At 38.1% G+C, this 24748-nt stretch overlaps 1 protein-coding gene across 2 annotated transcripts; it reads right to left on the bottom strand.

Moving 5' to 3' along the window:
- Positions 1 to 10610: 10610 nt before the first annotated feature.
- Positions 10611 to 24166, bottom strand: smarca5 (SNF2 related chromatin remodeling ATPase 5). Of its 2 annotated transcripts, XM_079615206.1 has the most exons (25): positions 24033 to 24166; positions 23821 to 23928; positions 22301 to 22423; positions 22006 to 22172; positions 20849 to 20949; positions 20634 to 20734; positions 20249 to 20428; positions 19989 to 20144; positions 19775 to 19906; positions 19534 to 19602; positions 18920 to 19029; positions 18553 to 18779; positions 18337 to 18458; positions 18074 to 18226; positions 17738 to 17870; positions 17030 to 17178; positions 16795 to 16914; positions 16608 to 16715; positions 16406 to 16519; positions 13800 to 13922; positions 13456 to 13588; positions 13252 to 13370; positions 11691 to 11903; positions 11187 to 11297; positions 10611 to 11082 (listed from the first exon to the last, which is right to left on the bottom strand). In XM_079615206.1, exons 2-25 carry the CDS (start codon positions 23899 to 23901, stop codon positions 11017 to 11019), a joined length of 3111 nt encoding a protein of 1036 aa, XP_079471332.1. In that variant the 5' UTR covers positions 23902 to 23928; positions 24033 to 24166; the 3' UTR covers positions 10611 to 11016. The 2 variants fall into 2 exon arrangements, with proteins under 2 accessions (XP_079471332.1, XP_079471331.1); XM_079615205.1 differs by having other exon boundaries at positions 23821 to 24122.
- Between the last annotated feature and the right edge of the window lie 582 nt (positions 24167 to 24748).

The raw sequence follows: 24748 nt of genomic DNA, 5'->3' as shown, positions 1-24748 counted from the left end.
AGTAATGAGAATACCCCGTCCAAGTTGTCTCAATGCGGTGTTTAATCTCTCCTGCTAACTGCGCTCTTCTCAGAGGACACGTGTATCCTGAATGACACTTGTACTAGTTCCTGCAGGAGCTTGAAGTCACACTGAGTACTTATGCAGCGTTTTAGGAACATCAGAAGGAGTGTTCGGTGTCTGGAGGCTTGAACGTCTGCTCTGTTGCTCCCCTGAGTTCATATGACAACACGCTAAATAAATAGATTCAAACAAAAGAGATTACTATTGAGAGGTAATTTCAGTTCAAATACAGCAAAATATAAGTGTTGGTGGTCATTGGGAGGGTAATGGGCTTTTCACACTGGAAATTGTTAACCCTACATTAACTTAACCCTGGGACATCTTGTTTCACATCGTTCATCCTTTAAGGGTTAGCAATTACTTTCACTTTGCTAGGTTAATGGTTGGATGGACAGATGGATGGATGGATGGACATTGGGTGGATGGATGGATGGACAGATGGATGGATGGATGGATGGATGGATGGATGGATGGATAAACGGACGGAGATATGGATGGATGGACGGACGTTGGGTGGATGGATGGACGGATGGATAAACAGACGGATGGATGGACGGATGGATAAACAGACGGATGGATGGACGGATGGATAAACAGACGGATGGATGGATGAATGGATGGACAGATGGACGAATGGATGGATGGATGGATGGATGGATGGATGGATGGACGGATGGATGGATGGATGGATAAATGGACGGAGAGATGGATGGATAGATGGATGGATGGATAAACGGACGGAGAGATGGACGGATGGATGGATGGATGAATGGGTTGAAAGATGGACAGACAGATGGATGGATGGACAGATGGACGAAGGGATGGATGGATGAATGGATGAAGGGGTAGATGGATGGATGGATGGATGGATGGATGGATGGATGGATGGATGGATGGATGGATGGATGGATAAATGGATAAATGGACGGAGAAATGGATGGATAGATGGACGTTGGGTAGATGGATGGATGGATGGATAAACGGACGGAGAGATGGACGGATGGATGGATGGATGAATGGGTTGACAGATGGACAGACAGATGGATGGATGGACAGATGGACGAAGGGATCAATGGATGGATGAATGGATGAAGGGGTGGATGGATGGGCGAACAGATGGATGAATGAATGGATGAAGCGATAGATGGATGATGGATGGATGGATGTAGTGAACTATAATCCACTCAGGTTGTTTTAAGATTTCTGAAATACTCAAATTATTCTAAAAGTCTAGAATTCAATTGATTTAAAGACATATTTCACCCCAAAAAAAATAATATTCTGTTATTATGTATTCACCCTCATGCCATTCTAAACTTGTTTGACTTTCTTTCTCTTGTGTGGAACACAAAACAAGATAGTTTGAAGTTGAATTATGTTTTCTATAAAATACAAGTCAATGGGATCCAAAGCAATTTTAATACAATGGACAAAAAAAGCCTAAATATTCTAATAACTTTCCTTAACATTGCGTCGTTTAATAACTCAAGTTTGTCTCTACAAAAAGCCAGGCTAACCCCGGGTGGAAAGCAGTCAAAATGACGTGTGAAACACTAAATTACAATGATGTTGAAATAAAAAGGCTAAAGCGAGCAGGCTTTAGGTGAAGTGATCAAGTAGGGGTGAGGGTTTAAATGCAAATTAAAGCCAAACATCACTTCATTTCTTTAGAAAAAAAGTTTCCGATCATAAATTAAGCGTCTATGTGTGCACTTGATGGGCAATTCTCAAATCTTAGGTTTCTAATGAAAAATGTTGTATTACATTAGTAAAGAATGCAAAAGAGAAGCATTTTGTGTGTGTGACACTATCAGACTCTATAAATAGATGTAATTTCACACACACATTTGCAGAGCATTTCAATTAATCACTGAGCAAACTGCGGGCAGCTTAAATTAAGAGCAGCACAGTTAAGACATGAACCAAGAAAACGAAGCACATCGTTTATCAGCCAATGGCTCTATGAGAAACTCAAGAGCTCATTAAAAAGTTTATTCATTAAGTGGACTCTATTCAGTGTTTGACTGTTGTGGCGAGTGTTGCGCTGGAGTGCTGCTTAACAGGGCATTTAATTATAGACGCGTCAGTGAGCTGTGAAATACTGTCACATCCACAGGAGTCCCGTCACCAGTTCACCGGCAGAGGTCTCTACCATCAGAGTGCAGATACCGTCCCATCTCATCACTGTCACTGGTGCCTTATTGCGCTTTGTGCATTTCCAGCCCCCAATTACAATCTTGTCAGAGGTTTTCTCAGTGATTCTGGGCATTCACCCTGTGTTTATTCCCAATTGATCATTTTTCTAACCAATTATGTCTCTGCGTGACTGGATATCATAATAAACTTGGGAAACTCTGAAAGTTTGGGGGTTTTGAACTAAATCCCGAATCATCCACGCTACAGTTAAACACGATTTCTATATGGTACACTTTAATGTTGCAGTTTGCAAATGCAAGATTAATAACAATGATTAGACAAGAACGTTAAAATGTGTCCATAAATAAATGCCACATTAATCCACTCAGAATGCTGTTGGCCTACTAAACAACATTTTCTGTCATATAATTAAACTAATTTAAAGTGACAGTTCACACAAAAATGAATAATTTTCTCGCCCTGTATGACTCCCTTTTCTCTGTGTGGAACAAAAAAACAAGATATTTTGAAAGACTTTGACCAAAAAAGAAAGGTCATCATTAAAGTCTAATGGCATTTTAATTGTACAATATATGGGTTCAACATAATATATCTGGATAAAAAAATGGTTTAATTTTTTTTCTAAATTAATGGATGGATGGATGGACGGGTGGGTGGATGGACAATTGGATGGATGGATGGACAATTGGATGGATGAATGGATGGATGGACGGACGGACAGATGGACGGATGGATTGACTGATGACAATTGGATGGATGGATGGACAGATGGATGACAATTGCATGGATGGATGGACAGATGGACAATTGGATGGATGGATGAATGGGTGGATGGATGGATTGATGGATGGATGGATAAATGGATGGATGAATGGATGGATGGATGGATGGATTGATGGATGGATGGATTGACGGACAGATGGATGGATGGATGGATTGACGGACAGATGGATGGATGGATGGATGGATGGATGAATGGATGGATGGATGGATGGATGGGTTGACGGATGGATGGATGGATGGTTGAATGGACGGATGATTGAGAGATGGTTGGATGGACAATTGAATGGACGGATGGATGGAGAGATGGTTGGATGGACAATTGGATAGATGGATGGATGGATGGATGGATGGATGGATGGATGGATGGATGGATGGATGGATGGATGGATGGATGGATGGATGGACGGACAGACGGATGGATGAATGGACAATTGGATGGACGGATGGATAGATGGACAATTGGATGGATGGATGGATGGATGGATGGATGGATGGATGGACGGACGGATGGATGAACAATTGGATAGATGGATGGATGGATGGACAATTGGATGGTTGGATGGATGGACGAATGGATGGACAGATGGATGAAGGATGGATCGACGAATGGATAGACAGATGGATGGATGGATGGATGGTTGGATGGACAATTGGATGGATGGATGATGGACAGATGAATGGATGGATGGATGGATGGATGGATGGATGGATGGATGGATGGATGGCTGGATGGATGGCTGGATGGATGGATGGATGGATGGATGGATGGATGGACGGACGGATGGATGGACAATTGGATAGATGGATGGATGGATGGACGAATGGATGGACAGATGGATGAAGGATGGATCGACGAATGGATAGACAGATGGATGGATGGATGGATGGATGGATGGTTGGATGGACAATTGGATGGATGGATGATGGACAGATGAATGGACAAAATAAAGGTTAATAAGGTCTAATGCCATTTTAACTGTTCAATAAATGGTTCAACATAATATACGTGGACAAAAATATGGTTTAAATATTCCTCAAAATGAATGTTTCAACTGTTTTTGTCCATACTCTGACACTAAATACAGCGCATAAAAAGCATCTGCGATTATACAAAGCATATGTATATTTAATAAAGTACGTTTTGTTTATTTGTGATCAAACATTACAGAGTGCAGCTTTAAGATGCAGTGACGAGGATCTAATAAATGAATAAAAAAACGGGGGAAAAGGCAAAGTCTAAGAATACAGGGCAAAAATGTTAAGGAATATTAATGAGATGGCATGCAAATATGGCCATTTATCTTGCCTGGGGGAACTAATTGGGGTTTATCTGATGCCTGTAGAGCAGTCCATCTCCAGAGACGGCGTTTAGATGATCTCAGGGTTTAACAACTGTGCGGTAAATCCCACGAAACCGCCAGCCCATTAACCAGGAGACACGGCAGCCATGCACTGAGGAATAGCATCACGCGCTGAGAGAGCCTCGGCTACTAAAGCATTCCTGAACATGGATGCCTAATAGATATCTGGCTGAGTCATGGATTAAAAGCAATTGAATCTCCATTACTTCGTTACTATAAAGGAACCAAAGCAAGTTTCTGAAACAGATTTCAATTCTAAATACTAATTGCTTTTATTTTGCACAGGGAGTCATTTATGTCCTTGTGCAACACTCATTATCATTTCCTTAGGATGCAGGGAAAAATACAGTGTGAAATTATGGATTCTACACATGTTCTTTATGTTATTTCGTGCCTGCCGTAGCCTAGATGTTATCATGTCCGACCCTTCAGCGTGTTTGAATACCGGTAGAGTCATTTTTGCTGATGGGGACTTTTCCTTTTTTCTTCCAAGCCAAGTGTGAACCTATTAGATTTACTTAAAAAAAATATGATTAACATTAAAATTCACTATTTTAAATGTAATTTAAATCTGACGGTGACCGGCCACATATTGAGTTTTAAAACATTGAAATGTTCTAAGTTTAATTCTTTAACTTTTTACTGCTTAGGTAGGCCTATCTCTTTTAAGGTCGTGACACCAAGTCGACGTCAAAGAAGTAGCTTTCCTCCGGGAAGTTGGCAGTTCATAAAACGAAATAATCTCCAAAACTATGAATTAATTTTTTTGCTATACGCTTTTGCCGCAAAAACAAATGTTTTCGTCACACAGTGAAATTTGGGAAAAAAAAAAAAAAAATGTTTTCGAAATTTGCTAAAAAAAAAATGTTTTAGTCACACAGTGAAATTTGCTAGCTGCTAAGTTGGGGATATTTGTTCAACAATATTTTTGATCGGACTGCACTGACACTACACTGATAAAAAAATATTTTGTGATGAAGTAAATACTACAGAAAAAAATTATGTAATTCACATGAAAAAGTTAGTTCAGGCAAGAATAAAAAAAAAAAAACGAAGTAAATTCTATCTTAGTCAATTCAATCGTGTAGAAATGAAAGTGTAAATACTGGTATTTCCCATAATGCACTGGGCCGCGAATAATTAATTAGGTTGATTTTTCACTGTTTTCCAGCTGTATTTACACTGTTTTATCATTGCTTTTGTTGTTAGGATTAGTAACTTGCCATTTTGTGATATTTGGAGTTAATTTTCTACTCAAAATGTTTCTATTCAAACACAAAAACGTTCCAGCAAATGTTACCGTCATTGTGTATTATCTACTAAGTTTTAAGGTCTCTGCGTTCACAAACAACTTCTGAAATGTTGATATGGTGAAACACACTTTATCTATTGTATTAATAACTTAGATGTCTCTAAGTAAAGCATACACCTTAAAAGTGTGGTTTAATTCAATGTTATATTGATTGAGTGAATTGTATAGCAAAGGAAACTGCAACTAAATAGATTTTACTCAACCTTTTAGCCAAGTAAAAATTACTTATTTTCTTTGTTACTTTCACTTAACTTAGTTAAGTAGAGTCTACTTAATTCCATATGTGAAATTTACTTAAACAATATGCGTGTGAAATTCACGTAAAAAATATTAGTGCAAAAACTTGCCAAAAAAAAGAAGTACATTTGACTTATTGTTTTTTTCAGTGTATTGGACGAGAGCTGAACTGAGCTGGACGATGACATCACTGTTTTCTACAGAGCTGTTTTATAGATGAAATGAACTACGGTAATTGATGATTTTTACAATAGAACTGAATCAACTACTTCAGCTGAACAATGATACTATATGTTATGCCGTACAGCCGAAATTAACTGTTGTGTTTGCATTGTTGAATCATTCTCCGATTCTATAGAGAGCGCTATATAAATAAAGGTTAAAACAATTATCATATCAAACATCTTGAATTATCATTCATCAAAATTTCCAATTCAAATTCAATTTGTCAGAGCATTCTCCTACTATCTCATGTTGCAGGCTATTACAGATCATTCTGCTATTCGGCACGCAGTCTCTTTACTTCAGGACCCCGCGGTCACTTGATAAATGCAGGATATGAATACGTTGCGTTCGATTTCACACTGCCAAGTCATACGCTGCCAGCTTTTATAATGAATTGTATTGCAGAAGCCTAGTTTGCAGAAAGCTGTAAGGAATCCTGAACGTATCCTTTGAACATCTGTTATCATCAAGACCACTTGTAAAGGAAGTAATGTTATCCACCGCACAATTTCTCGGTGCCCTTGAGATTTGGGAGTTTTCAAGACACTGAATGAATCAATGTGCTCTCCACATGTTTCTTTACTTAAAAGATAAATTCCAGCCAGCTGACCAGGACTTACAATAAATCATGTCAACAATCGCAGTACATCAAGTTTACAGTCTCTAATGTATTTAAAAATAGAGAAAATGCAGTGGAATTGGTTAATGTGTTAAAAGAATCTAAATAAAAAAGTTTAATCCAAGCTGACACAAAAAATAATTCTTTACTTAATAAATATTGAAGTGTTTCTAGGGTACTTGGTGTGGTTATTAGGGTGTTGCTATGCAGTTGCTAGTAGGGATGTATGTGCCAGAACACTGCCCGAATTCTCATCCATTCTGGATGGATGGATGGATGGATGGATGGGTGGATGGATGGATGATAGATGATGGATTAATAGATGGATGGAAGAATAGATGGATGGATGGATGGATGGATGGATGGATGGGTGGATGGGTGGATGGATGGATGGAAGAATAGATGGATGGATGGAAGAATAGATGGATGGATGATAGATGATGGATTAATAGATGGATGGAAGAATAGATGGATGGATGGATGGATGGATGGGTGGATGGGTGGATGGATGGATGGAAGAATAGATGGATGGATGGAAGAATAGATGGATGGATGGATGGATGGATGGATGGATGGATGGATGGATGGATGGGTGGATGGATGGATGGATGGATGGATGGATGGATGGATGGATGGATGGATGGATGGATGGATGGATGGATGGGTGATAGATGATGGATTAATAGATGGATGGAAGAATAGATGGATGGATGGAAGGATGGATGGATGGATTAATGGATGGATGGATGGATGGATGGATTAATGGATGGATGGAAGGAAGGAAGGAAGGATGGATGGATGGATGGATGGATGGAAGGAAGGAAGGAAGGAAGGAAGGAAGGAAGGAAGGAAGGAAGGAAGGAAGGAAGGAAGGATAGATGGATGGATGGATGCATGGATGGATGGATGGATGGATGGATGGATGGATGGATGGATGGATGGATGGATGGATGGAAGGATGGATGGATGGATGGATGGATGGATGGATGGATGGATGGATGGAAGGATGGATGGATGGATGGATGGATGGATGGATGGATGGATGGATGGAAGGATGGATGGATGGATGGATGGATGGATGGAAGGATGGAAGGAAGGAAGGAAGGAAGGGAGGAAGGAAGGATGAATGGATGGATGGAAGGATAGACAGATAGATAGATAGATAGATAGATAGATAGATAGATAGATAGATAGATAGATAGATAGATAGATAGATAGATAGATAGATAGATAGATAGATCTGAAGACAGAATGTTGTTACACACACACACACACACACAGATCACTCAGTAAACACTTAACACCAAAAGCTCAACACACAACGGCTGCTCGTCGGGTTGATTCTGCAGCATCAGAGGCTCGTGCTGAACACCGCGGGCTCCGGCTCTCGCCTGCAGCCAGACGGGAGTAAACACAGAGAGTGGCCAGAGAGGATGCCAGAGGGTCCAGCAGGGGAGTCTGAAGGCCTTTTACTGCTTGTTTTTAAAAGACACATGCGGTCCACCAAAGATTTGAGGACGCTCTTGGCAAATAGGCTTTCAAAGCAATGCACGCCACGGACACACTGCATTATTCACAAGCCCAGGTGACTGTAAACAAGACAACAGGAAGACATGTCTGGGTCAGGACGAGGAGAATGTGGGGAAAGCGCAGAAACGGTGACCGATGATGATGATTGAGTGAGACTCTTTTAACAACATTCACATTAGCGTTGACTAAAAAAGTGGCTCGATTTGAATGTAAAATATATAGCAGGGCATTTAAAACACATAAAACAGTTCCTGGCATCAGCTTTTACACTCTGACGTCCCAATACCAACAATATAACAGACGGCAGAACAAAATTGATCATGATTACTGCTCCAAAATTGTGAGTCCTGCTGTTTTCTTCTTCGGTTATTGCAGAGCACAACAGAAACAGACAAACGGTCAGTGAAACATTGCAGGGGTGTGTTGGATGGATCAATGCGTCCTCTTTTTACAATCCACCATCAGTTCTGTACAGCTTCTTTACTTAATCTCATTCACATCCTCAATGAGGAGCGATTGAACGGCTTCTGCTGGCTTTATTCAGACATTCACCTCCAGTGTAATGAGGGACAATGATGTTTCACAGGCTTATTCGTCTCAAACGTCCAATCAAATCCTCGCACTTGCAATTCACACGATTAACAAGCAATCACAGTCACAAAAACGGAAAGGATTGATAGCAAACCTCCTTTATTGTAGATATCATTATACAAAGACCAGACATTTACAGATTTATTTACAGAAAGCATGCGTGAATTACTGGTAAAGTCCCCCTGTGGTGAAAATCAAGCTTTTAATTTTGTTTATGCGTCTATGTGGTGTTTTTAATACGCTTTAAGACAAATCATATGTAAATTCATAAGTCGACAGCATTGCTGAGTATTTTCTGCTTAAAACTGCAGTGAACCAAAGACAGTCTCAAAAACACGGTTTGAAATCGCTGGTGTTTCTGACGTCACACACTACCGTGTAACCAATCAGATCAACGCGTGATCGTCAACCAGTGGATCTCTGAGCGGCTGTGAGTGAGTGGAGGCGGGGCTCATTTGCATATTCATAGAACCGCGTATACTAAATGAGGCAAGGGTGTCGAGTTACATTTAAGATATTTTAAGACATGAAGACTTTTTTTTTCAAGGAAAAAACGCTTCAATATTTTGGTGATCAAAGCTGATATTTAAGAAAATGACAATTTTCACCAGAGATTTGGAGCCAAATTACAGTGTAAAAATGACTTTAGAAAGATTGCAGCATCATTATTTAATTTTTTACACAGAAATTGGTAGGTCTGTTAGTAAAATCTGTTGACTTTATCAATCTTTGTTGCATTATATGCCAATGGTGACAGATCAAAAATGGGGTGGGGCATTTCTTGTGTTTTTTGCCCAAGGTTTGCATGCCTGTATAACTAAAGAAGTATTAAAGATCTAACATCCTTTTAGATATTGGTTTTTAACAAACTTTTTTTGGTTTGTGTGGGGCCTATTTGGCTCAATTCCAGGGATGTTTTTTATCTCAAAAGGGCTCAGAGTAAATAGTATACATTTTCAAGTCATGTTGAAACTAGAAAGGGATCTCTCTTTTTCTTCTTTTATTTATTCTTAAAGCTCCTGTGCTTTTACTGCAGGGGCATCTGCCGTATTTCCATAACAACAGAGCAACAGCGCCACCTTCTGCATCAACCCCACACGATTTCAATATCAGAAGAGATTCTTTCCAGATATTACACAATCAATACACTCACACACCACCCTTATTCATGACAATAGCTAATATTTAAAAAATCAGTGAAAAAAAAGTGATTGTAAATTTAACTGTAAAAAAAGACACCAGTATAATTTGTTTGAGTAAAGAAAAATCCTTCTACTGCTATTTTTTTTTTTTTACAAATTTTTTTTTTTGCAAGGATTTCTTATCATTATATATTCATAGAACCACATATACTAAATGAGGCTGGGGTGTAGTTACATTTAAGCTATTTTAAGCCATAAAGAAATTTGTTTTAATAAAATGAAAAAGTTTAAATGTAATTTTGGTGATAAAACATTTTAAGGGATAAATTATTGACTACAACGTTATTAACAAAAAAAATGTTTTTACTCCGTTTACTTTTTTTCACCCAACTTTATCGGTTAACATTTCTTTATGAATTACATTAGGTAAGACTTTTTGCAAGAATTTAACCATTTTTGTTTATTAAAAAAAAAGCTTGATTTTTCTTCCTTGAGAGGATTTTTCTTAAGCAAGACCCACACATTGTCCCCGTCACACCAGTTTTGCAAAGCTCAGTGTATTGTTGGATATGCACACCAACACTACATTAATATACAAGCTGAAGATATTGCATTTATTTGGAGGAAATATACGGAGCAGTGTTTATAAAAAACAACATTTATTAGTCATGTTCCAATTGACTATTCAACTGAGGGTACAGAGACACTCGTGAAGATGCTAATAATGAGAGGAGAGACGGCAAATCAAATTGATACAAGCAAATGGAATGTGGTAAAAAAAAAGAAAAGGCATAAATACAAAACACAACTGACAGCACAGCCGTAGTACATCATATAACTAAAAGAGAGACCTAATATACAACTCTACACCTTGTTGAAAAGGTCAAGCTACTTGAAGGCGAGGTTCAGTGCTGCAAATCCATAACCCGTAACAATAAATGCAAGTATATTGCTGTACTGAAGGTCCTCGCCAAGTGAGGCGTGACGCCTGGCCGTTCACAGTTTGAGCTTTTTCCTGCGGCCACGTCCATCAGGGGTGCCGTCCTGCTTGCGTTTCTGGGCCTACGGGGAAAGAGGAACCGGTCATTAAATATTACACTCTTATGAGCTCATCTTCAATGTTTCCGGCAGCTGTTGTGATGAAAACATGACTGGCACACGCTCACCGAAGACGTGCGAGGGCCTCTCTTCTTCTTCTCTGCTTTCTCTCGCTCTTCCAACTCCATGTTCTCACGTTCAATGAGTGTGATGAGTGTGTTACATCTCCTCTGGAGCTCCTGTGGTCACATAAACACATACAGAACCGTGTTAGGACTTCATGAAAGTTAATATAAAGCATATATTAAGTTTCCCCAAATGCACTAAATCAGCATTAATACCAAATACAATATCAAGAGCAATTATCAACAATGATTGTGCCACTATTGCAATGCAACCCTGTTTTTTTAATGAATTAAGTCTGTAAATAAACTTTAGTTTCACCTTTGCAGTTTAAAATAGCTTTTGCTGATAAAACTGTATAAGTAACAAGTCTATAGTATTCTGATTGTTTGAAATAATTGGTTAAATTTTTGTCTTTGACACAAGACCACACATATACATTTAAAAGGGGATTATAAACAAGCCAGTAATTGCAAATATTAATGGAAATGAAACCTGATGAATCTCACCATGGCCGTGCGGGACTTGAGGAACCAGTCAAAGCGGAACTGGGGCGAGTTGCGGATGCACTGGCGCAGCTCGTCATAAACGCTCTCCTTGTCGAAGCCCAGCTTGTGCAGCATGCAGATGAGAAATCGGTCCTCCTCCTCCGTGTAGTTCTTCCCTTTGTTTGTGCCATACGAGATCCTGAGCTGATGGAACGGCGCCTTATAACGGCCAATCTGGAGAGAGAAACAATATAGAGAATAGCTAAAACTTTTATCGTGTAGTCACGATCACTTAAAGGGGTGGTTGATTATGATTTCACTTTTCTAACTATAGTTAGTGTGTAATGTTGCTGTTTGAGTATAAACAACATTTACAACAAGTTACAACGCTCAAAGTTCAAAGCAAAGGGAGATATTTGCTTTTAAAGAAATTGCTTTTTAAGGACTACAACAAACGGCTGGTAGGGACTACACGACATTCCTCTGGGGTTAGTGACATCACCAACCCTATAATTTACATAAACCCCGCCCCCTGAACTCGATATATAGATTATCAAGACAGAATATATTAATCAATGACTAGAAGATAACTAGAAGCTACATAAATTCATCAACTAAACATTCAGAAATGTCCTGTTGCTTCTACATGTTGGCACTTCTTGAGTCTCTCCATCTTTGTCTGACTCCGGTTTGAACATTAAAAGGCTAAAAGTTTTTGAAAATTTCAGTGCATGTGTGTGTGAGGTAGAATACTGCACGATTAATCGCACTGAAACCGCACGCGATTTGGCAAAGGCTGCGATTATTTGATCCGTAGTTTGTCAGTGCAGTGCAGCTGATCGGTAGTAAATGCTGCTCCACCTGAACACCAGAGGGCGCTCTCGTGCAGACATGCCAAATATGCCCCAGGAAATCCCTATGGCTGTAGCTGAATAAACAAGATTGAAACGCTTTGATTGATTAAACATGACTAATAAACACACGACTGCCTTATTCTTTCAGAGTGAGCAGCGTTTACTGAGCCGTGCGTCACTGACACGCTGCACATAACAACATACTCACAGCTTTTGCAATTTCATAATCACGATAAGCCATCTCGATTTAAGTGCGATTACATGGAAACAGTGATTCATCGTGCAGCCCTAATTCATAGTATTCATAAAACAGTAAGTAAATTGTCCCCGGATGACCTACTACTTCCAGCGTGATTCTGAAGTGTGCACACGATGGACCATGGGAGAGGATTTATGAATGCAGTGAAGAAACTCCACTGAGGCCGTAGGTCACATAACAGTGACAACATGGCGGATGTAGCATGTCTGAATTACTTTAAGGGATGAAAGGTTTCGAACTATACAACATGCGATTTCAGATGTGACTTCACATCCAAGTTGAGGGTGTTTACATTAGATTGCGCATGCCTCCTTTAGGCATCACACACACACACAGTGTTGTTAAATTCAACCGGTTGAAGGAAAAGAAGCATCCAAACAATTTGTAATAAGGCATCTAGAATTATTCATGGTATTTTAATGGTCTACGGTAACAATCCCATGCACGTTCATTATGTAGTGCGGCTCACCTTAGAGTCCAGTGCTTTCTTGATGCTGATTCTCCTCTGGATTCTGGCCTCTCCTCTCTCGATCTGAGCCATGATCTTCTCGATGTCCTGCAGCTCATTGCAGCGCTCCCAGAACACAGCTGCACACAAACACAACACACCTCAATCATACGCTTCCTGTATGTGACAGGCAGTGTTTCACCAACAGACAGCGGCTCAACATACCAGAATATTCCATGACCTCCTCTGGGGTTTTGCCCTCGACCTCCCGGGCGATGTTCTCGATGTCATCTCTTCCCCACTTCTCATTGGCCTTGATGAACTGGTTAAAGTCACGCTTGGTCCAAATAGTAAAACCCTGGATATAGATGACATAACGGATGAACATCCGTACACAAACATCTTCTCATGGACTTGTTGAAACATTAGAGAGCACACTTTAGACTAGTATAAGAAGTTTCATGTTGATGCAGTGGGATTAATTATATTTAAAAGGTGACATGCAAGTATGAGAAGATAGGGAAGTACAGTCCACTGGGTTGGCACATGAAGTCCCTGATGGTGTTTACCTGTGAGAGGAGGTTCTCCTTCTCCTCCAGCTCTTCCTCATTAAGTGGTTCAGCTTCATCGATCTTGGCCTGTTCCTCTTTCTGCATTTGAGCGGAGTTGGGCAGATCAGGGTTTCTTGGCACCTGTTAGCACGGAGACATTATACATTAGGAACATCAGAAGGGATGATTGCTTCTGAAGAGTAAAGGTCCTTGCACACCGAGTCTGAAATATGCGTTTTTTTGTATTCGTCATTCTGAATTATCAAAACACCTCAAAATGTTTAATACGGATGCGAAAAATGCAGAACCCCATCCAAATTTTTGTTATGAAGGACGAAAGATTTGGTGGCAGTGTGCAAACGTGATTGACACAACGTGAGGTCGTATTTATTTTTTATCCTGCGAAAATTTCGGACTCCGTGTGCAAGGACTTTAACATCATAACATTATTTACCGCTTCACTGAACTGCATGTTAATGTGTGGACAATCTGGACATACTGAATGTCAACATGAAACTTAATTTGGAATCCATTTTACTTTTGTAACGTACCATATTTGTAAGTAAAATATTTTTCTTTTAAACAACACCTTAGTAATTCCCAATTAGACTCAAGAGTGTGTATTAAGTTATCATTCCAGGGTATCTGCACATTTTTTAAAGTCAAATTTAAGGCTTTTTAAGACCTTTTTAAGACCTGAAGAAATTAAAATTAATACCGTACATTAGGGGTGTGCAATATTAACAAAAATATATCTCGATATTTTCAAAGTTTTGTTGATAATAATTAGATGATATTTTACTGATTTTGTACTGGTACCATGGCTGGTTTAGGCCTGTTGTTGACAGCAGACTCACAAAGATATTCATATTTAACATATTCTATCTTTGCAGTGGTCAGTTCACAGTAGTGACTAAAATAAAACATTTTATTAAGGGGCAATATTTGCCACCTTAAATTGATTTCCAGGGGCATTTTCACCTAAATATGGAAATTATTTCTAAACATATTTAGAGGTATGCATCACCTTTTATGTCAAATTCTAACATTCAAATTAAATTCTATTAGAATAAGACCGTACCACTGTCAAATTAAATAATTAAATTAAAAACCATCCTTGCAGTGCAGAGGTGACACAGAAGCGGCATCCGAACTGGCATTACTATATTTACACTTAATTTGCAATTGCATAAATAAAGCTATTCAAGATTTAAATATGAAATTATTTATAATTTTAACATTTTAATTAAAGGGTACTTTAAATATACAACTAAACCCGCCAGTAGGTGGCAGTAAGTCACTGTCTTAATAAGCGCGTTGTTGGAGTCATATTCAACCGATTTGTTCAAACGGCCGATTCATTCATTGAATCAAATGATTCGTTCAAAACGCGGATTTCAGTTTTTAAAAAAGAATCGCTGTCTGTTGGACTCCAGTTTCATTATGAAATTCTCGTCGGCGAAATAAAGGGGGAAACAAACAATATTGACAATATAAAAAGTAACACACAATGTTAACTTTATTGTTAATTTAACTGTTGTATAAATTGTGCACAGGAAAACGGCACTCTTGCTCGTGATATTCTAATATAACAACATAATATGATATAAATATAATAAGACAAAAACTAATTTGGGGACATACCTATAACTGCACTGACACATCACGCAGTGAAAGGATCATGAGAGACAAACGCGATGTCAGCTCGAACTCGCGGTGCCTCGTACGTAGTTAAAACAATGATTACAATATCATCATAGTTCATAGACAATCCTAAACACAAAGAATGAACTTACTATTGAACTGACATTTACTAGATCTCTTATCCTCTCCTCTCTCGCGTGCAGGAGACAGACGCAGGCTAATATGCTGCCGTAAATGACGCGAATTGTCACGTGAACAAGCAAATCCACAAAGATAGAATAATAAAAATAATACGAACGCTAATTAGATAGTTTTCATTTGGAAAGCATTTAGATATGTCGTCAAAGTGTCATCTAAAATTTAAGACCTTTCATAGGTAAAAATAAGACTTTTCATAAGTAAAAATAAGACTTTAAGACTTTTTATGGCCTTAAATTTTAAATATCGAATTTAAGACTTTTTAATACTTTTTAAGGATCCGCGGGGACCCTGCATTCAAATGTCTTTTTTTGAAGAAGATATGAATGATTTTTTTCAGCAAGGACACATCTTTACTGTCAATTTTGATCAGTTGAATATTTATAATGTTTCTAATGTAAAAAGATTTCTATTTCAAATAAATGCTGTTCTTTTGAACTTTCTGTTCATCAAAGAATCCTGAAAAAATGCATCACGGTTTCCACAGAAATGTACCAAAAAACTATTGATAATAATCAGAAATGTTTCTTTAACATCAAATCATCATATTAGAATGACTTCTGAAGGATCATGTGACACTGAAGACTGGAGTAATGATGCTGAAAACTCAGCAATTTTTATATATATTTACATAGAAAACAGATATTTTAAATTGTAATATTTCACAATATTACTGTATTTTTAAAGAAATGCAGCCTTGGTGAGCAGAAGAGACTTCTTTCAAAGACATTTGAATGGTAGTGTACCTTGAACCCCAAACCTGAACTTCAACACAGACACACCTTGTAGCCAATAGTCTTCCTGTAATACAGGATCTCCTTCTCCAGCAGCTCGAACAGCCGAGGGGGAAAGAACTGGAAGTCTTGAACATTGGGCTGTTTGGGAGGACGGGGAGCCTGAGGGAATCAGAGGAAAAAGTCCATTAGGAAAAGCAGCTTCCAATTGAAATGCCGTTGCGGTCAACAGTGTAAGAACTGGTAATACCTTTGGTGCTTTGGGCTCGCTGACACGCAGGGCCTCTCTGAAGTACGCATCCACAGCGTAGTTCGCCTTGCGCTCTCTCTTGGGAGGCTCGATCCAGTTAGTGATGACCTGAGGAGGAGGGGAGTTCACATCAGTATATCCTTTTTACATGTTGCACATGTACATGTTGCAGTTCGTAATGCATTACCTTTTTCTTTTCTCTGTAATCTTCACCCTCAAAGTTGTACACGCTGTTTTCGGTGTCCATGGTGAAGTTTTTCAGGTTGCTTTCTCCAAGATTGGCCAGCTTTTCCTTCATCTCCATGGTCTAAAACAAAGATTAGAAGAGTCATGAAGAGCATTGCTCTGAATTAACTGACACATTGTGGTCATTTTTATACTTCTGTTCAGCGAGGCAGTTTCCCCAAGATTAAAAATCATACCTTTTTCTCTCCTCTCTCCAAGATGGCATCAATGTCTTCATCTGTGATCTCACTCTCCTTGGAGGCGAACACGTGAGTGGCACCATGGCGGATGATGGACAGCATCTCATCTTTGCCCAGTTTGCTCATGTTTGGATCGACCAACCTGCCTGTAGAGAAGCAATAGTACCAATCATGTTTAAAATCAATCAATAACAATTATATATATGTATGTGTGTGAATTTACATTTCAGAATTTAAAATAATAAATATATAAAATAAATATTGAAGTATATTAAGTAATTTAAAAAGCTAACATTTTTCAAAAAGTGATTGAAGTGAAAATTAACAAAATATGTCATACCATTTTTAGAAATATTAATAAATTCAGTTGGAAAGCAATATCTTTAATCATGTTTACAATCAATAAAACCTATTTATTTGTGTGTTTCATAATTATTTAAAATACTTAAACTACAAAATAATAAATATATATAAAATAAAGTATATACCAATAATTGAAGTAAAAAAAAAAATCTTAAACTCTTCTAAAACAATTAAGTTGGAAAGCAATAGTATTAATCATGTTTAAAATCATTCAATAAAATTATGAAATAATGATATAGATTATATATGTTATGAAAAATAAAAAGATTTTTGTGATTACATTCATTAGAATATTTTTTATTATCATAAATATTAATAACTTAAGTTTGTTTCACATCTTACCTTGTTGAATGACAATGGAGTCCAAGCGGAGCTTCATTTCTGCACGCTCCACAATTCTTTCCTCAACTGTATTTTCCGTGATGAATCGGAACACGCGCACCTGTTTCTTCTGACCAATCCTGTGGGCACGATCCTGAACAGAGAAGATCAAATGAAAATTAATTAACATTCCATTCCAGAAGAGGTTTGATGCTGCTTCGAAGAAAAGTACTTTTTAATAAATCAACAAGTCTGATGAAAGGAGAATGCAATATGCTACCCATGAGTCCAAACATCAAAGCAACAACAAATACACAGAGTAAACTTGTAGAAAAAGATGCCAGCGTGAATACTGACCATCGCCTGAAGATCCACTTGAGGATTCCAGTCAGAGTCGTAGATGATGACGACATCAGCGGTGGCCAGATTGATCCCGAGACCTCCCGCTCTGGTGCTCAACATGAACAGAAACTTTGAGCTGTTGGGCTCATTGAAGGCATTGATGGAAACCTGAGGAGATGAGACGAATGTTACAGATTTGATCCTCCATCATTGGTGCTTATACACTACTAAACTGTTCTGCTGCACAAAGAGAAAAGCAAAACACTTCACTTTCATACCTGTCGCTCCTCGTGAGGAGTCTGTCCATCCAGACGACAGTAAGCATAGTTACGCCACATACAATAATCCTCCAGAATGTCCAGCACCCTGGTCATCTGACTGAAGATCAGCACACGGGAACCTGCAGGAAGAAAACAGAGCCATGTTCAGAACAACATGTCAAGACCATTCGAGCGTTTGCATTGGCAAAATACTTCCAGCAACAAAGCGGTCACCTTGCTCTTTCAGCTTGGGCAGCAGCTTGTCCAGCACCACCATCTTCCCGCCGTTGACCACCAGGTGGAGGTCAGTGGTGTAGGGTGGACCCGGCTCCGCTCCATCAAACAAGTAGGGGTGGTTGCAGCACTTCCTGAGCTGCATCAGCACGTTCAACAGGCGCATTTTGTCCATCTTACCCGCAGAGTTCAGAATGTCAATATCCTTCATCAAGATCTTGGTGTACCTAGAGAGAATAAGAAAAAGGTCATTATTAGTCTTTTGATTAGCTAAAAAAAAAAAAAAAAAAAAAAGGAACAAAAAGATATGCCTAGTAAGTCAATCAAGAACCATATATTTTAGGCATTTATTATTGTTAATATTTACCATTCTCTCTGCATCTTGCTGAGCCCAATGTACATTTTGATTTCCTTTTTGGGGAGGAGAGACTTTTCCACGTCGGCTTTGATACGCCTCAGCAGGAACGGACGAAGTACCTGGATCATTACGACATTTATTAGTTACAATGCATATGAGGAAAACTGAAAATAAATTTTAAAAGAAATTGCTTTTTTGAAAAAATATCCATCATTCTTTTCTATATTATAATGCAACAATAAAAAAGGTAATACATTTTAAATAAATGTTATACACAAATTACAGTGTGTGTGTGTGTGTGTATATATATATATATATACACACACACACACACACATACAGTAGTGGATCAACATTTGAAGTGGATCAAAAAAATTGACTCCAAGTTGTCCTAAGACAAGAACAGGTATTGTTCAAAATTCAAGTACAACTTTGATAAAAGGTTTTGATCCACTTCAAATGTTGACTACTGTGTGTGTGTGTGTGTGTGTGTGTGTGTGTGTGTGTGTTTTATTTTTTGCAATAAGAAAACAAAGCCTACATACATACTAGGGTCCAAAAAGCAGGCTTTAATTTCCTTAATATAAAATACATTTTCCATTTTTATTTTTAATTGCACTTACAGTATGTAGACGTTCCACCAGTTTTGTGTCGCCCAGACAGTTATTGGTGTCAAACCAGGAATCAAAATCCTGCACAAAGTGGAAAGACAAACGAACACCTTCAATAACAGTTACCTATAATCTATAACAGATTCCGATGTAACAAGAACATTTAACAGAAAGTTGACCCTACCCAACCTAAATAAAATCCTTTAACAACATAATGTCAAAGACCGCAAGACAGAATGAGTGAAAGTGGCACCTCTGAGGAGTTGAAGACGTCTGGCAGCAGGAAGTTCAGCAGCGCCCACAGCTCATGAAGGTTGTTCTGCAGTGGGGTTCCAGTCAGCAGCAATCGATTCGTGGTCTTGAACTCTCGCACAATCTCGGAAAGCTGAGAGAAAAACCTTTACATTAATATTTAGGTGTAGAAGCTTTTTTTGTTGTCGTTGTTGAAAACAGATGCAACTGCAAACCTTCGATTTCTCGTTCTTGATACGGTGAGCCTCATCAATGACCAGGTATCTCCAGTTAAACTTTTTGAAGACGGCCCTCTCGATAATGACCATCTCATAGGAGGTAACGCACACATCCCACTCACCGGGCAGCAGCGTGTCACGGACAAAAGCAGTCTACAACCAGAAGGAAGTTTAGACGGCCAGAAGTTTATAAAAGTCACAAAACGGCTTTCATCCAGCCCTACTTCACAATACAATCACTGGAAATCCCTACGTACTCTTTCTTCCCTGTCCCCGATGAGGCAGACTGCTCGTAGAGAGGGAACCCAGCGCTTGAACTCATTCATCCAGTTATACAGGGTGGATTTGGGCACCAGAACCATGTGAGGTCCGGGAATGTTTCTATAGTGCTTCATATAGCCCAGCAGAGAGATGGTCTGAAGAGTCTTACCAAGACCCTGATGGGACAAGACGTGGGAGGCATTTGATTAGAAGACATTTCCAATTTCTGGTTGCTGAAATATTTTAGAGCTGAACACAACTACAACAAGTCTATTGACTATAGGAGGATTTCCAGGATTGGAATCAACCATTAAAAATAACAATAATAATATTTGTATATTTTCTAATAAAATGAACATGAATTGATGGGCGGAGTCATACCATTTCATCAGCAAGGATACCATTGATTCCGTTCTCATAGAGGGAAATCAGCCAGTTCAGTCCACGGACTTGGTAGTCTCTCAGTCTGCCGGATTTCACATCTGACAATAAATGTTCATTGGTCACAATAAGCTTTTTTTTTTTGTATTACCAAGAGGACATTGATATTATGTCACGCTACATTGACAATGTGTTTTATTGTGCGTAAAACTCACAAGAAGGCGAGTCGTCAAAGCGTGTGCAAACGCTGGTTGTCTTGTTGCTCTCGCTGAGCAGCTCCTCGTCCTCCTCCTGCTCAGTCCGGCGGTGGCGGTTACTGGAAGAATTACACACGATCAGTCAACAGGGAGACATTATCTGATATACACATCATTAACACATGAAGCAGACACTATTGGAGTTATAAGCTAAACAAACCAATAATACAGGTGAAACTCGAAAATTTTTAATATGGTGCAAAAGTTCATTTATTTCAGTAATTCAGCTTAAAATGTGAAACTAATATATTATATAGACTCATTACATGCTAAGTGAGATATTTCAAGCCTTTATTTGTTATAATTGTGATGATTATGGCGTACAGCTTATGAAAACCTTTTCACGATATTCTAATATTGAATTTGGGGTTTTCATAAGCTGTACGCCATAATCAACACAATTATAACAAATAAAGGCTTGAAATATCTCACTTAGCATGTAATGAGTCTATATAATATATTAGTTTCATCTTTTAAGTTGAATTACTGAAATTAATTTATATTGTAATTTTTCGAGTTTCACCTGTAAATGTAAAAGTTAGAGCTGCACGATTTGGGGAGGGATCTAATTGTGACTTTACTATTAAAAATCGTGTCGTGTGCTTAAACCGGTTTGTTGTGCTTGTTTGTAGGGCTGTAAATTATGTTGTAATTGTATATATCAACATGACTAATAGCATAACTTATTATTAGCAAATAAAAATAATCAAACAAAACAAGAAATTTTACAGTAAATTAATTTAAGTTTTTTTTTTTTTACAGTAAAAACTGTTCTTAGACAAACACTGGAAAACACTGGCCACTATTCACTCTAAAACAGGCATTTATTATATAAATCAGTGTTTGCAAAGCCATATTCCGATTGTGGTTTTATTCGATAGAAACTATTAAAATGCAGATGAAATATTAATAGAGCAGAACAGATTTTAGTGTCAAGTAAAATTCCCATACATTTTCTCCACAGAAATATATTTTTAATAACATCTTAACCTTTCAAGACAGACCTACAATGATCTTGTGCGGTTGTTAATCAATGGCAGCATGATTTTTAAAGAAAATATAACAAAAAAATACTTCTGAAACCAATTCTGCTGGAGAAGTGTGGGAAAACTCACTCTCCCACAGAGAGCAGGTTCTGCTTCTCGTCTTTTTTGATGCGAGGGCGACCAGGCTTCATCTTCAGAGGTGAAGTTGGGGTCTTCTGGGCAGCTGGCTGGATGAAATGAGCAAACACCTCGGTCTGCTTCAGGAGGTACTCGAATCTGTTGGTCCGGTCTGTTTTCTGTTGAAACATAGCAGTTGGCGTCAACAATAGATGCGTCACGTCTACTTACAAATACATATTACAGTTATACAAAAAAAGTTGACCAGTGTAAGTATCTTTTTAAAGGTTATGGAAGAAGGCTTTACCACTTTTTCTTCATATCCACCCGGTGGGCCCTTTTCCTTTGCTGAGGAAGGTGATGACGAGTGCGCTTCACTATCCACTGCTGTATCCGATGCTTCATCGGGCCCATTTTCTGAAGCATCATCCTTACAGAGAAACAATAATGTCATTTATGAATGTCCTGCAAGAATTTTTCTCAATTTAAAGCCAAAATTGAGGGATCATGCCTGAATAAGTACCTAAAAATCTTAAAAACTGTTTATTTCAATCAAGTCTTTGTTCAGTTGTGTTTATTTGTGCAATTGCTATTTATTTATAAATTACTGAGTGTTCACTTGTCTTTAAAAATGTTTGAAATTTATATTAGCTAGGCAAGTTGTTTTGCTATGGCATTTTTAAACTATATATTAAAAAGGTAAGTGTTCTTTAGCCTGTTGATTTTTGTTCATGGTATTCAGCCTTAATTAAATGTTATAAGACTCAGAATAAATGTGAATGAGAAAGTTTTTTTGTTTTATCTCATTGGAATCTAAAATAGGAATCGATACGCAGAATCGTTACCCGAGTTACGAGGACAGATTAAAAATTCAGAAGTCAGATTAAAAAAAGAAAATTAACATGCATGGATGATTCATTCACAATAAAATCTATAACACGCATTTACAGATTAGGTTGAATTTGTTTTCATGCTGGCTGTAAAGGGAGGGAATATTTTTAATTAAGACATTTGATTGGACAACATTTTGGAAACACAAAGAGGGCAATGTGATTGATTATCTTTTATCAAAATAAAAAAAATATTTCTAAACGCTCGACCAGAACTCCTCTTTTACAGCGAATAGTTTTACAAACTATTACTTTTACAAATAATAGTTTGATTTGAAATAAAACGCAGTTATCAACAGTGTTTTAAAAAAATACTTCTGAAGAACAACCAAGTAAACAAAATACGTCTAATTAAAGGTCATTGTATGGTGACTTTTGTGACATCGCGTCATTCAGTGGCGGGTAATATGGTAATTCCCCGTTCAACGTCACACAGGAAAACTTTTATTTTGAATTAAGTCTACAATAAAAAGAGTCCAATAACTGCAGCTTAAGCAATACAACAAACAAACAAAAACATAACGTTATATATATTGTTTGCCTGACCCATATAGCAAAATGTGCTTTATTCAAAGTAACGTAAACAAAACAACAACACCACCATTGCGTGTCATATTCAGCTAACGTTAATTCAGACGTTAACAACACATCAAACTGGGCATCTCTCTAACTCCATCCCTAAATCTGCTTATTTACCCGGGCAAAAAGTGATCAAATGTTGTTATGAGTGTGAAAATGGACGCCGATCTCCTAATCTATTCATCAGAGCCGGAACAATAACGTTACATGCTAACAAAAACTTTCAGCTGCACTCTCACGAGACGCGCGCAGATGGTTCGTCGACGCTTCGTTTCCAGCTCCACCAGTCCGTGTTTTAAAGTCCCAGGTGAACCGGGGTGTAATTACGAGTGTGATATGATGGTAATGAACCGCTCACCTCTACCGGACCGACCGACTCGAGTTTGCTCGGCTCTTCCCGCGGCTCCTGCTGCTCCATGCTGATTTCTGTTTGGGACATGTTTGGCTGGCTAAATCCGTTATTTCGCTATGGACACGAGTAATTCCGTTAAAAACAAGTCCGAAAAGACGAAAAAGTATATAGGTTTGATTGGAAAGTTTCAAAATATTGCCCAAATAGAGCAAGCTCACCACGAGTCATTCGCGGCCCCCGGCTTTTCTGTTGACACTGTTCCCGCAAACGGGCCCGGCTACAGATATCGCGAGATTTCCGCCGATCATGACGTCACCACAAACAGTACACGAATCTGTGTGTGTGTGCGTGTTTTATTATGTATAAAAATGCAGTTGCTTGTAAGACTCTTCTGTTGTGTAATGGGCTACTTGTAAGATAAAGAGTACGTTCATTTAAGAACTGCATGTATTGTAACCTGACTTTTTTTTCAAGTTACTAGTAAAGTAACAAATTACTTTTACATTGTCAACAAAATATCTGTTATTTTTTCAAACTAGTAACTAAATGTGAGCAGACATTTACTCATCTCCCTTGCACAAAACCAGATTAAATATTCCTCAAAATTAATACAAACTGTGAAATGCAAACTCAGAATATTACACTAACCTGCAATAATTAATTGTTCAATTATTTATTTCAATTATGTGGGGGTTTTCACTGTTGTTTATGAATGTTCTGTTTGGTTTTTCTAACTTTATTGAATCAAAATGAGTGTATTTTACCGTTACTTGCCCAATTCCATTCTGAACCTAATCTAGTAAACAAAACAAAAAAATGTTAAAAAATTGTTTTAAAGGAACTGTATATCTAAACAGTTCCTTCTAATAAAATGAAAACAATTTAAAGCTGTTTAAGTGCCTGTAGTTTCTTTGGAAGTTATTTTAGTAATGCG

Source organism: Phoxinus phoxinus (genome assembly GCF_949152265.1).
Source record: "Phoxinus phoxinus genome assembly, chromosome: 6".
Classification (NCBI taxonomy): Eukaryota; Metazoa; Chordata; class Actinopteri; order Cypriniformes; family Leuciscidae; genus Phoxinus; species Phoxinus phoxinus.
Note: the sequence above shows the minus strand (reverse complement) of the source record. Positions and strands in the feature narration are given on the sequence as shown.